The sequence below is a fragment of the Mus caroli genome, chromosome 11 (assembly GCF_900094665.2).
Source record: "Mus caroli chromosome 11, CAROLI_EIJ_v1.1, whole genome shotgun sequence".
NCBI classification, from domain to species: Eukaryota; Metazoa; Chordata; class Mammalia; order Rodentia; family Muridae; genus Mus; species Mus caroli.
Window position 1 is genome coordinate 115504340 of NC_034580.1, and position 14288 is coordinate 115518627.

A 14288-nucleotide genomic window follows, 5' to 3' on the forward strand; every position below is an offset into this window, starting at 1 on the left:
GTTACATTTACTTTATATTTTCATTGCACCAAAGCAGTTCTCAGAGTATGTCAATAACTGAGATTTACTGAATTGAACCAGAGAAGTCAACAGCAGGAGGCTTGCTTCTGTGGGCAGCTTTAGTCGTTTGCACATGAAACTGTAGCAAAATAAGAATATAATGTTCAGGAAATAAAGTATATCAGTCAAAAATTCGTAATCGGTGAAATCGGTCTCTTTTAAAAGTGGAAATATCAAAAAGAAAGTCCCGATAGTCTTATGTGTCTAATATCAGTGGTCTTTTCTGAGGCTTTTTAAAAATACCACGTTTTAAAATCATGACGAAACCAAGTGGTTTCTTTCTTTAATATCAAGGCATGAAGCTTTGTTTGTAGTAGCAAAAAGCTTTTAAAAATAACTGAACGGACGGTCTACTTTACTAGTGGAGATCAACTAAGGAGAAAAGACGTGGTAACCTCGGTAACGTCGTGGGGGAGGGGAGGACGGAGCACCGAGTTTTACGCCCTAGCAGGGGTAGAGCGGTGAGAACGCTCGAAGAGGTTTGGCTTATTGGTCACGCCGTAGACAGCGGTGCATGCTGGGCCTTGGCAATATGGCGTCCTCCTTGATGTGCTGATGAGAGGAGTTTTCACTGTGGCTTCAGAGCAGAGGGCAAAACTCCCCTGACCTAATAAGCCCAGTATCCCTGTGCGGTCCGCGGGCCCGTATCGCGTGTGTATCGGGACTCGTTCCCGGGCAGGAGAGAGCCACGAAGCGGAAGGCCAGCACGGGCCAGGCCGCGCGGCCCCGTGGCTGAGGAGCCGGCTGCGGACGGGCACGATGGGCCGGTCCTGGCTCAGGTTGCAGCCCCTCAGGCGAGTGCGGGACCCGCAGGGCTGAGAGCTGCTGGGCGAGCCCCGAAGCCCCCCGATCCCGATCCCTTTGGGCCTCAGCCGGGTCAGCACAGTCGGAGAAGCCGCCCTGCGAGCGGGCCGGCCTGCCCGCCGGGAGCCACCGAGGCGTTGGAGGCCGAGAGCAGGGTCATCGCTGGGCCTGAAGTCTCTCCCGCCTCCGCCAGTCCGGCTTGCCGCCCTCCTGACGGCCTGCAGAGCTGCGGGGGCCGGCGACCGGGCGTGCGTGTCGCCGCTCGTCCGGGTCCTGCGGGCTTGGGTACTCACGGGCTCGCCACCCACCCCGCCCCCTCCGACTTCCCGCTCAGAGTTCGAGATAAAGATCTCCGAGGTTTTGCCTGAATAAGGATCTTCGAACGCTCTGCCGCCGTCTCTATTCCCAGCTTCCCGTTTTCCCGTATTTTATTTTACCAGTTCTGGTCCACACTAGTTTTTAAGGCTGGAGGTTCTCGAGCGCCTGCTGCCAAGGACTCCCCCTCCCCCTCCTCCCCTGATGGAGTCGGAGATGCTGCAGTCGCCTCTTATGGGACTCGGGGAGGAAGATGAGGCGGACCTTACAGATTGGAATTTGCCTTTGGCTTTTATGAAGAAAAGACATTGTGAGAAAATCGAAGGCTCCAAATCTTTAGCGCAGAGCTGGAGAATGAAGGATCGGGTGAGTGGCTTCTCATGGCACCTTTTTGAGTTCGTAGTTTTCCAACTAAGAAAGTTCTGAGCAAGGACAGCCTTTTTAGAAGGATGCCGGTATTTCGAAGACACATGTTGCACTAAAAACCAAAAAGCTATTCCAGACTCGGGTTTTGGCTAGTCGCTTCTCACCGAGTAGCGTTAAAAACGAGTTTTAATTCAGAGGGGGGAAAAACACCAAATTAGGAACTATAGTTCCACAGATACTTATATGCCTTTTAATACACTTAGTAACACTTAGAGAAAAGACAATTTGGGAAATAATAGTTAACGTGTTTAGTCTATTTTTGTAGTCTGCTTTTTTTCAAATAACCAGGTTGCCTGAAGTTCAGATGTCTGGTAAAGTGTGTTGGAAAACAAGATTACTTGAAATGTTTAGCCAATAACAAATTCAGGCAAAGTTATTTTAAGGTTGCAGCAGGTTCATCCCAGTCCTTTGAACATCTTGTCTGGGAGGCTGACTCCCTGTGTATGTGACTTGTGGTCACTGTAACCTGGAGATAAAATTTCCTCAGTGGAAATTAGGGAGCATGGGGTATGATGGATTGGAACCTGGGTTCAGGTTTTTGGCCAGTTCTCCTGATCGTGGAGTGTCATGAGATGTTGGTAGCAAAGAAAACAGCCAGCTGTAGTGCGGTTATTTCCTGGTCTAACAAAAGGGGAGTACTGTGTCTTGTCTGTGCACACCCATAGTGTGTGTATGTGTGTTTACTGTCTCTTGTCTATGTACACCCATATTGTGTGTATGTGTGTTTACTGTCTCTTGTCTGTGCACACCCATAGTGTGTGTATGTGTGTTTACTGTCTCTTGTCTGTGCACACCCATATTGTGTGTATGTGTGTTTACTGTGTCTTGTCTGTGCACACCCATAGTGTGTGTATGTATGTTTAGTTGTTTTCTCCTCCCCAGCTTCTTTCTTTGTGTGAACTTTTCAGTATAAAAGAGGAAATTGGTGTTATAATGTGTCATTTGTTTATACTTGGTATGTTTTTACTTGAGATGATTGTTTTAAAAAGGTGTATGTTGATGAACCCTCAACATAGTTCTAGCAGTGACCAGTGTTTCAGTTGTTGATTTGGCTAAATTTTATCAAAAAATTGATAAAATTTTTTTGTTTTTTGATCTTTTTTTTTTTTTTTTCGAGACAAGATATCTCTGTGTAACATCTCTGCCTGTCCCGAAACTCTGTAGACCAGGCTGGCCTTGAACTCAGAGATCTGCCTGCCTCAGCCTGCTGAGTGCTGGGATTAAAGTTGTAAAAAATTTTTTTGAGACAAGGTTTTATGTAGTGCAGTCCAGCTTGGTGTATAGTCAAAAGCATTTTATGCTGGGCAAGGTAAATCGCTCTTATAATACCAACACTCTGGATCTTGAAGCAGGAGGTCACAGGTCAAGGTCAGCCCTACTACAGCGTGCACACCCTGTCTTAAACAAGAAGAATAAAAGCAATCTAAGTTAAACTGATGGCTGAGAGAGACTGCATAAAGTCTGTTTTATGGACATGTCTAGTACTAATGAAATAAAAATAAACTTGATTGCAATGTTTATCTAAAAATAAATTTGTTTTAAAGCAACTCTACTTTTATTCCCCCCATTCTATTTGGTGGAGTTCTTATTTTAAACGTTTTTTCTCTCCTGTTCTTTTGAATGTGGTTTCTTTTGCTACCTGAACCTGTACTCAGACTGTTCAAATCACATTAATGGATATCTTTTGAACTTTTAGTTTAATACTTTTTTAGAGTCAGGGTTTTATGCAGTGCAGGCCAGCTTGGCGTGTAGTCAGAATGACCTTGAACTCATGCATCCACTTCCCAGGTGCTAGGATCATAGGTGTGCACCACTGAATTTACTCTTTTTTTTTTTTTTAAGATTTTATTTATTTTTTTATACATATGACAAATACATTGTAGCTTCTTAAGAGACACCAGAAGAGGGAATCACATCCCATTACAGATGGTTGTGAGCCACCTTGTGGTTGCTGGGAATTGAACTCAGGACCTCTGGAAGAGCAGTCAATGCTTTTAACCACTGAGCCATCTCTTCAGCCCCCTGAATTCACTCTTAAATGGTCCTAGTGATCAAGCTCAGAGTTTGTGCACACTAAGCAACACTACAAACTGAGGTACATCTCCAGCTTTGTTATTAATGTGTTTTTTTTTTTTTTCTTTTGCCAGGAGATAGATGGTGGTACACACCTTTAGTTCTAGTCCTTGGGAGGCAGAGGCAGGTGGATCTCTGTGAGTTCGAGGCCAGTCTGGTCTACAGAGTGAGTTCCAGGACATCCAGGTGTCTACACAGTGAAACCTATCTCTGCCTCTGCCTCTGCCTCCCGAGTACTGGGACATGAAGGCTTGAGCCACTACCACCCAGCTTACCAACTTAGTTTTAAAATGTATTTTATTAATGATTACTTATTAGTGTTCTGTCTAGTATCCTTGTTACTGGTTTCTAAAATTGTGTCACCAAAGTTAACTGACAAGCTCTTAGGAGGTTTTTGCCATCCAGCTACAGGGCATGCCCACCCTCAGACCCTCCTCCCACAGGGCACGCCCACCCCACCTTCAGCCTGGTTCTGGTTCTTGCACCCCTTGTTTTCAATCAATTGTGGTTGTTAACTTTTTCTTTTAAAGATTTACTTATTTTATTTATGTAAGTACACTGTACCTGTCTTCAGACACACCAGAAGAGGGCATTGGGTCCCATTACAGATGGTTGTGAGCCACCATGTGGTTGCTGGGAATTGAACTCAGGACCTCTGGAAGAGCAGCCAGTGCTCTTAACCTCTGAGCAATGTCTCCAGCCTGCCTGTTAACATTTTAATTACTATGTTGCCTTTAGTTAGATTGTCTTTTGATTAATTCTACATATGGGGAATGATGCATATGTGTATCAATATTGGGGAATATAATTGTCCAGTAACTAGACACACTTACAAACTGGAGTTGGACATGAATCATTCATGGGCTGGTGGCAGAGGAGGTGTGCACCCATCCCCCCATTTGTGTTTTCCTGTTGTGCTTAACAGTTCCTACAGCAATCCTTTTCCCGCTGGAAAGTGGGCAGGTAGGGCCACTTGGTCTCAGATGGCCTGCATGTATGTAGGGTGGAGCCTGGGAAGTCTGAGAATGGGTGTCCTGATAGAGGCACCTGGGAGTGGGCGTGGGAGGAGTGTGTGTTCATGGCCAGCCTGGGCCACACAAATGAGTGATTGAATTTCAAGCCAGTTGGATTCAAAGAGCGATCCTGCCTTTAAAAAAAAGGGAAGGGAAAGCAATTGACATGCTCTGTGTAGACTCTCAATAGACATACTATCTATTGTACCTAGGACTCCTGATAGACACACTGCTGTCTAATGTATGTGTGTTGGGCCACTGATGTATGTAGTCCACAGGTGTGGAGATGGATCTGTAGCAGCAGGAGGCCCCTTATGATGTCTTTGAAGCCTGGGTGGGTGGAGTACTTCCTGGTCCCTCATGGGTCCCTCTGCCTCAGCTTGTATCTTCCCCGGAGCTTTCCAGTTAGGCTGTGTTCCACCACATGGAGGCTGCTGTGTGTGCTCATTCTGTTACTAATCCAAAGGTCCTTTCCTGTCCACCACCTGTTTGACATGGCCGGCCCCTCTGTGCAGCTCTTTACTTGCTTTGACTCTTCGTGAGTGTCCTTTCTGATTGCTGTTGGCTGCTCCTCAGACTCCTTTGCTGCTTGGCACCTAGGTGGGGAGTGCCCAGGGATGTGGCTTGTTGTGAACTGATCTTGTTTGATTTGTGGTTTCAGCTCTGTCCCATGCCAGGGACATGCACAGCTTGTCTTTAGTTCTGTCCCATGCCAGGGACTCCCACAGCTTGTCTTTAGCTCTGACCTTCCTGAGCTTGCCATCTCAGATGCTGTTGTCCACTTTGTCTTGGTCCCAGTATTCACCACCATTCAGCCGGCCATGGAAGCTGCAGGTACATAGGTTCATTCTCTCTAGCTTCCAGCTGCATCAGTAGGACCGGAGGATCACCTCACAGCGTGTCTTACACCAGACTGCCCTTCTTGGTCTGCAGCCCCAGTCTGGCAGCGATGTGTCTTGTCTGGGTACTGACAGTTGAGTACTGACTAGTTTCCCATCATCTCTGTGTCTGTTCTGCCCTGATATTTGCATGCACAGTGGTCAGGGGGCCTTCCGAGGCCGAGGCTTTGCTGCTTCCTTCCTGGTGCTCTGTGTCGGGTTCTGAATGGCAGAGCAGTGCAGCACAGCTTCTTGAAACGTGTGAGCTGCCCCTTTTGCTTCCTCAGTAGTGATGCTTGGGGTATTCTCCCTCCCTGACCCTTCCATGTTCTCACTCAGATCTCAGTCATCTTCTCAGAGAGGCCTCTGGGCTGCTCAGTCTGAAGCAGCAACCCGGGCACTCATTGCTATTTGGGGTCACCATTTCTCTGATATTCTCACACTTCTTCAATCAGATAAAAACAAACTTTGATCATAAAGCAGAGAGTTACTTTGTTCAAGTCCTCAGCAGTACTAGGCACATAGTAGGAACCCAACAAAATGTCCTAGCTTACCATTTCTGTAGATCTCTCAACGAGCACTGAAAGTTACCTAGGGATCATTATCTCCATGATGGGGACACTGGAACCCTAAGTAGATGCCTAAAGTCATACAATTGATGTCTTAGTTAGGGTTTTACTGCTGTGAACAGACACCATGACCAAGGCAACTCTTCTTATACAAGACGACATTTAATTGGAACTGGCTTATAGGTTCAGAGGTTCAGTCCATTATCGTCATGGTGGGAATCATGGCAGCATTCAGGCAGGTGAGGTGCTGGAGGAGCTGAGAGTTCTACGTCTTCTTCCAAAGGAAGGCAGGAGTAGGCCACACCTCCTAATAGTGCTGCTCCCTGGGCCAAGTGTTTTTAAAGTACCACAGTGAGTGGCAGTAATGGAAGGAAGAGGCCCCCGCCTTACAGAAGCAAAGCTGAGCCTGATCACACTGTCTCACAGAAAACATCCCTGTCCCAACGGGACACCGAGGGCAGCTTGCTGCTGATGCTGGCACGGGTGGTGCAGGAGAGGATGAGGTTGCAACTGTGCCATCCTAGCATGGGATGAAGGAGGCCATCTGAACTCTGTTGTTAGTATTCTTTGTCAAGCAGAGAAGTCTCTGGTTTTACTTGAAAAGGTCCTTGGTGTAGCAGAGGATGTGATTATTTTGATTAAATTTTAGTTCTTGAGCCTCTCTGCCTTTGTGTATTAACTTTTATTTTTTCCAGAGGGTTTCTAGGTGTAGCCCCGGCTGTCCTGGCTCTGTAGATCATGTTGGCCACCGACTCACTGAGGTCAGCCTGCCTCTGCCTTCCTGGCACTGGGATTAAAGGCTTTTCCCGCCCCCACCCCAGCTGTCAGCTCTTATGCTTTATACCAGACCAGTGGCTGCTTGGAGGAGAGGCTCAGTGGCCATAGTGGGGCGTGGCAGGTGGCCTTGTAGAGATGGCTCTGTGGAGGGGATGATGACTAGGTGGAGATGGACTCAATGTCCAAAAACAGAGGGGCCCAGTGGCCATGTGTGTGTGGTCTGTGGCTATAAAGGGTAGTAGTGGCCAGGGGTTGGTGACTCTATTGGCCTTGGGCTGTCAGGTGTCAGTAGTGAGTGGACAGAGACAGCACAACCTGTCACTCCAAGTAGCCTAAGGAGTTTCTCTAACCTTGACTCAGGCCAGATTTGGATTTGTGGCTTCCATACTGAAAAAAATTTCACTGAAAAGAATTTTGGGGTTAGACAGTATGATGAAGTAGGGTTGAAGATCTTATTGAATGTGGCAGTCATCCTCAAGTGGACTCCTCATGGCAGAGTCACAATGCATTGTTAGCAGTACTATCCTGGTGGCTCTCAGGTCATCCCCCTTGGAGAAGTCTTGGTTGAATTAGTCTGATACGGCAAAACCAGGAGCTGTTAGGCTTACTCAAGGAGTGTAGTTTATATCCTTCCCTTGGAAGTGGGGTTTCCAATAAGATCCTAGAAAATTGCAGGTTTTTATATCTGGGAAGGGAGAAGGGCCACAAGCAGTTAATTACGCCGGAATTCTTTCTGGTAGGAGACTTCAGCCAGATTCCTGAGTGTTTCCTTTCTCTTTTTTATGCCCTCAAGACCTTTTCTGTCTTCTTGTACTGCCTTTGTGGTAGAGAGTGTGTGCCTCCCCTCTTCATGTTGGGGAGCGGGGCAGCTTCGGAGTCTGTGAACACTGTCTCAAGGGAAGGCTGGCAGGCCCTCTTTGGCCTGGGTAACACACACACACTTGCACATGCACACACGCACATTCTTGAGGAACCATTTTAAGGAAAATATCAGACAGTGTTGCCAGTGAGAAGATTGGAGCTTTCAAATGAAAATTAGAGTTTGTAAACTTGGGCAGTTGAAAGATCCTGATCCTTACAGAGTTCTTTGACAAAAGAATGATGGGAACATGCGGATGGCTTGTTTAAACCAGTGAGCACATGAGTGTGGGGTGTCGTGTCAGGTGTCCTCACGGCCACAGAGGCTGTAGTACTCAGATGGAGTCACTTCACAGAGTACCACTTAGTGAGCCGCCGTTTGTTGATTACTGGGATGTTTGGATCCTCCTGCCCTTTCTGGCTGTAGGTCTTCTTGGGAAAGATGTAGACACATATTTTAGAATGCATCTGTCTTCTCTGAAGCTTCATGGTAAAGAGATTTACAAGAATGTAGAACACAACCACTTGTCCCACTAGCAGTTTTGAAAATATACTTATTTTTCATAGAAATGTTACTTGTTTGAATAAATAATGAGTTTATAATTACTTTTAAATTAGTTCATAATATATTACATTTTAAAATGTTTTACTGTTTAATACAGAAAGTGTTGATAAATGTAACTCATTAAAAAATGTCTTTGGGGCCTCAGAGACTCTTAAAGCCTAAAGGGGGCTGCTGGCAAAAGTCTGAGAAGTATGTGGTCAAAAGGAGAGCTGGGGAGATCAGGTGATGACTTATCTGACAGTAGAGGAGACTCACCAAAAGAGTGTCTAGCCTGTGCTACTCATCCTAATATCATCTGTTTGTCTGACTGTCTTCTCTTTCTAATCTATGTATTGTCTGTCTGTCTATCTATCTATCTATCTATCTATCTATCTATCTATCTATCTAGACATTGTTTCTCTGTATATCCTTGTCTATCTATCTATCTATCTATCTATCTATCTATCTATCTATCTATCTAGACATTGTTTCTCTGTATATCCTTGGCTGTCCTGGAACTAGCTCTGTAGACCAGGCTGGCCTCAAATACAGAGATCTACCTCATCTACCACCCAGCTATCATTCTGACATCTTCATACAAGGAACATTTGGGGTCCTTTGGGGTCTGAATTGAAGCTGAGGTGTGCCTGTGAAACATATGTGCTTGGGCAGTCACTGCCTGACATATAACAACCACCAAGGCCTTCTTTCAGTAGCTCTAGATTTAACCGTGTGTGTGTGTGTGTGTGTGTGTGTGCGCGCGCGCGAGTGTGTTACATGGCATAGTTTACTCACCCAGGAGGATCTTAGTCTGTGAGAAGAGCACAGGTGGCCTTTGTGTGCAGTGTACAGGAGGAACTGTTGGCTGTCTTGAGTCATTCAGAAGGGTTGAGTGTTGACTTGAGCTGTACTCTGCCCTCTGCCTGCCTGTGCTAGAAGAGCAGCTGGTTCTGACACACTGGTGCGTGTGTCAGTGATGGTGTTACAGGATTCCATATCAGACATGTCACCTGTACTGAATTCTGTGTATGAAACAGGAACCTTTCACACTGGTCAACTTTACATTGAGCTGCTCTCGGGTGGGAGTAAAGGACCTGGGAAGGACAACAGCGGAGGTGGAGGGCCCTGTGGTGGGGACTAGCGGTAACCCAGGTGAGACTGAGGGCTGAGTCCTTATGGGAAAATGAAGTAATTACAGTAGAGTGGAGGATGCTGTGACTTGAGCTGACCTGAGGAAGGCAGAGTCCAGGAGTCTGGCTGGGATGTCGGTGTGTCTGTATGTGCTGACTGTCTGCAGTTAGTTCCTTTCTTCTTGGCCCTGGAAGCCCATGAGATTGCCCCAAGTGTCTCATGTGAATCTCAGGAGTCAGAGTATCATCCATTGGAGTTAAAAAAAAAAAAAGTCTGCTTAAAAAAGGTGCCATGTTTATTTTCAACAGCATGCTGTGAAAGAGTCCCAAAAGGGACTCAAGCATTTCCTTCTCATTATCACCTGGCTGGGGTCTGAACCAGAGTCTCAGCAGGGCAGCACGTGGCTCCTGTGGACTCATGAGCAGGGGGGGGGGGGGCAGCGTGTGGCTCATGTGGACAGAGTGCTCCAGGCTGTCCACTCACCCTGCTATTCCAGAGATTTTTGTTGGCAATGATACTTGTTTCAATAGAGCAAAAAAAATTGTCATCTTTTAAAAGTCTAATTAAAGAAGTGGAAATGCCATTTTAGTAACTATTTGGCACTGTATGTTAACGCTGTAACGTGTCCTTAAGCCTTGAACCTGCCAGGTGCTGGGTGGTGTGACTGCAGAGAACTTCTTTAGAGTCAGAACAGGAAGCAGCTCACAGGAGACAGTCACTGTTAACGGGGGTTAATTTTACCCAAACGCCAATACCTCTTTCAGATGGGTCATTTGTTCTCAGCTAATGGCATTTTGTATTTTCTAAATTTTGACATAAATTTTAGATGTACAGAATCAGAGAAGTCCAAAATGCAGTGAACTTCTACATACTCTTAACCTCAGATTCAGGGCTGTTTCTTATTCTCCCATGGACCTGGGGATTCTGTTCCCCTGTGGGCACATGCTTGGTGCCCGGCATCATTGAAGGGCTGATTGGTAGTGCTGTCTGCTTTATTCTGCCTGTGCCCTAAGAAGAAGAACTCTCTTGTGTAACTGTAGTGTAATCGTAAAACTCAGGACATTTGTCACAGATATTTAATACTATCATGTGATAGCTTGAGTGACAAGCTTGAGTGACAAATATAAAAGGCCTTTGTAGCCTTTTATATTTGAATGGTCCCAACGTGGTCCCCAGTTGGTGGACTGGTTTGGAAAGGATTAGGAGGTGTGGCCTTCCTTGCTGGAGGAGGTATGGCCCTGAAGTGGGCTAAGTTGCCGTGGTCTTGAATTCTATCACAGCATAGAAAGTAACCAGTTCATGGCATCCGCTCACAGTTCACATCCAGATGTCTCTGGCCTGGCCCAGGATTGACTTTTATTAGCAGTTTATGCCCCTTTTTATTAGCAGTTTATGCCCCTCCACAATCCAGGCAGGTTACACAGTGAGGGAGTTCATCTTTGTAGTGTACTTGAATCGAAAGTAGCCTGTATGAGAATTTCCTGACCTTGGATGTTTTTCTTTTTCTTTTTCTTTTTTTTTTTTTCCTTTCTTCCTTCCTTCCTTCCTTCCTTCCTTCCTTCCTTCCTTCCTTCCTTCTTTCCTTCCTTCCTCCCTCCGTCCCTCCCTCCCTCCCTCCCTCCCTTCCTTCCCTCCTTCTTTCCTTTCTTTCAACTGTGGTTAGATTTTAGCTATGTTTAGACACACAATGACATTAAGAACTTTGACATTGTTATGTGTGATCAACTTTCATTTCTGTAGCAAACATCAGAAACAATAACTTAGGAGGAGAAAGGGTTTCTTTTGGCTCATGGCTCTGACCTCTCAGTCTGTTACCCATAGCAGTCTTGTTTTGAGGCTGTGACAGGACAGCAGCACATGTCTGGAACACACATTGCAGGCAAATTCCTTCCCTCCTGGTCCATGAAGTGAGGGCGTAGGGTCTGAGGTCTGCTGCTTGCAAGTACAAGGCCATACCCCTGCTAAGCAGAAGCTCTCACTGGGTTCTCCCCAAAGTGCCACGTGGAGGAGCAAGTTTCTAACAGGCAAGCCTTGGAAGGCCCTGAGGATCCAAACCTTGAGTCTAAGAACCCTGGCCTTCAGGCTTGTGAGGAAAGTGCTTGTTTTATTTGCTGAGCTAACTTAGGCAAACACATAACAATGGAACACATAAATTGGAACAATAAGCTTATGCTGTTAAAAAATAAGTATGGGGGTCGGTCAGAATTGTGTGACCCTGAGACCATGTACCTCATTTGAGATGTTCCTAGAAGGGATGCTTGTCATAACCAGGTAGAAGCCCAGAGCTTGTGCTCTTCACCTGCTGCTGAGTGGCATGGTAGTGACAGCAGCACCCTGCATCCTGGGCGTTTGAATGGGGCTGGTCTGTTGTGCCGGGAGCCACTGGTCTGCCCTGCCCTGTGTTAGCTGTAGGTGGCTCTCAGGGTGAGAGGAGAATCTCTGTGCTTAGACAGGCTAGGGGTGCTGTGCAGAAAAATGGCAGTGGATTCTCACACAGGTGACATTTAGAATTGGTAATTGTGCTCATCCCCATCAAGAGCCCTCCGTCACTAGGCCATCCTGGAAGCGGGGGCTGGTACTGACCGAGACTAGGATTGGGGCTGGCTAGAGTTGGTTTTTTGTTTTCTCATCCTGCTTGCTGGGCTCATCAATAACCCTTTACAACTTTTCCTCCCCTCCCCCCAACAATGGTAACTCAGTCTCTGGGCACAACAACTAAAACTTAATCTTATAAGCCCTATTAAAATCTGATTCCTCTGGTGGCGAATCCTTGTGGATCTGCCATGATACCAGGAAAGCAGCTACATCTTACCCTTCTCTGTCCCTGTTTCAAAAGGCTGCTTCTTCTTCTTCTTTTTCTTCTTCTTTTTTTTTTTAACAGAGCCCAAGACCTTGTTACCAAGTTCCAGAATTTTGGTTTGATTCATAGCAAATGAGCCTCTCCTTGGCTTCGCAGGGCACTGTGATGAGAGTGATATCCATGTGGTCAGCGGCTGTGTGAGTTAGGTTTCTCATCACCGTGGCCAAATAGCTGAAAAGCACTTAAGGAGGCAAAGTTCTATTTTGGCTCCCAGGTTGAAGGCACACAGTTCAAGGGCACAGTCCTAGTGGGGACGGAATGGCTGCAAAGTGGGAGGTGGCTGGTCCATTGCCTCCAGTCAGGAAGCAGAGAGATGGATGTTGGAGTTTCACTTGCTTTCTCTCTGTTTTCTTTTCGACCCATTGGACAATCAAAAACTGGTCTTCTCTCCTCAATAAAACCTCTCTAACTCCTCACACACACCTGTAGAAGTGTGACCCCTTACTGATTACAGATCCAGTCAAATTGACGGTGGTGATGGTGCTGCTGTGTCTGCACCACACTGTAGCTGGGGAGCCCACGGCGGCCTTGGAGCTTACTTAATTCTCTTGGCTTACATCCCTAGGACTAGGATGTTTGGTCCTGCTGAGCAGGGCTGTAGTTAGCTCCTTGTTAGTGAGAGTCTGTGTCTGTGTGATAGATACAACGGTGGTGGCCTAATCTCAGTTCTTCTGATTCCCAGTAGCAAACTGTGGGGTACTCTGTTTATTATTGGGAGTTAGTGATAATTTCTACTTAGTTACATATTTGGGAAAGTTCAGTCAGATTGTCTCTTATGGGGAAGCATTTTATGCCAAGTAGATTGTAGTTGATTCTGTAGCTGACTTTCTGTGATTAGGTGACTTATGCATAGAGACGTGTTTTGAAAGCAGTATGAATGCTTTCATAGTGGGATGACTTGGACTTGATGCAGTTGTCGTAATACAACTGAGCAATTTTAAAGTCTAAGAACCCTGGCCTTTATAGTACTGTCTGCTATAGCACTCCTCCTCTGCACCTGTTCTTTGATGGATTTCAATAACCTGCTTCCCTGTTGCAGAGAAGGCATGATGGCATGATGTGACCTCAGAGCAGTGCTGTGGACAGGGAGGGATGTGTGTCCCATGTACTGTCCCAGGAGCTCCCTGAAGCAGGCTGTTAGTTAAAACAAATGACTCAGAAGAGGCTGCTGCACTGCTTCATTTTGGCCTCTTGGAAGTTGTGTATAGGTGAGAGACTGTTCGCCTATGGAGGAGCGTGTGGACAGATAGGACTGGTGGGTAGGACAGGAGATGGAGGTGAGAGAATAGTAGGTATGATGTTTTGTTTATGTTTTTCTGGACTGGAAGTTTTGTTTTGTTTTGTTCTGAAACATAGGACAAACCTAGCAGATTTGAGTGCTCTGCCCCTTACATCCCAGCCCCGGGATTATTTTATTATGATCAGTTGTAAAAGAAAAGGTTACCTTATATCTGGTCTTCAGTTACTTCCTAGCTGTCTCAGGTTTATGACACTGACCCTGCTGAGGTTGTTACTGTGACATATAGTGACATAGGAGCTGGAGGGACAGCTTCTAGTCCTCCGTCTTCCTTGTGTCAATGCTGTGGATGTTTTATATTTAACTGTACATGTTTTAAGCCCCACACTACTCTATTTTAGTATTAAGCAGTTGATTATTTTTAACCACATTTAAAAATGAGGAAGTACCTTTATATTCCCTGTGTATTTATGTTTTCAATTTTCTTCTCTTTGTGTAAGCTGAGTTTAAAAGTAGCATTGTCCTTCAGTGTGAAGAACTTAAGCTTTAAGCTTCTGGGTCTACTGCAGATGTTGGGTCCTTTCCAACTCTCTTCACCTCCTCTGCTCGCTTCTTCTTTCCTCTCCTCTGCTTTCCTCTCTTCTCCCCTCCCCTTCTTCTTCTTCTTCTTCTTCTTCTTCTTCTTCTTCTTCTTCTTCTTCTTCTTCTTCTTCTTCTTCTTCTTCTTCTTCTTCTTCTTCTCT

At 46.0% G+C, this 14288-nt stretch overlaps 1 protein-coding gene across 1 annotated transcript in view; it reads left to right on the plus strand.

The window, feature by feature from the left end:
* The first annotated feature begins 484 nt into the window (after positions 1–484).
* Positions 485–14288, plus strand: part of Rptor (regulatory associated protein of MTOR complex 1) — a 299725-nt gene continuing 285921 nt past the window's right edge. Inside the window, exon 1 of the mRNA XM_021175441.2 lies at positions 485–1545. Within this exon, the coding sequence (XP_021031100.1) occupies positions 1384–1545 (162 nt within the window). The 5' untranslated portion in view covers positions 485–1383. The remainder of the gene's footprint in view (positions 1546–14288) is intronic.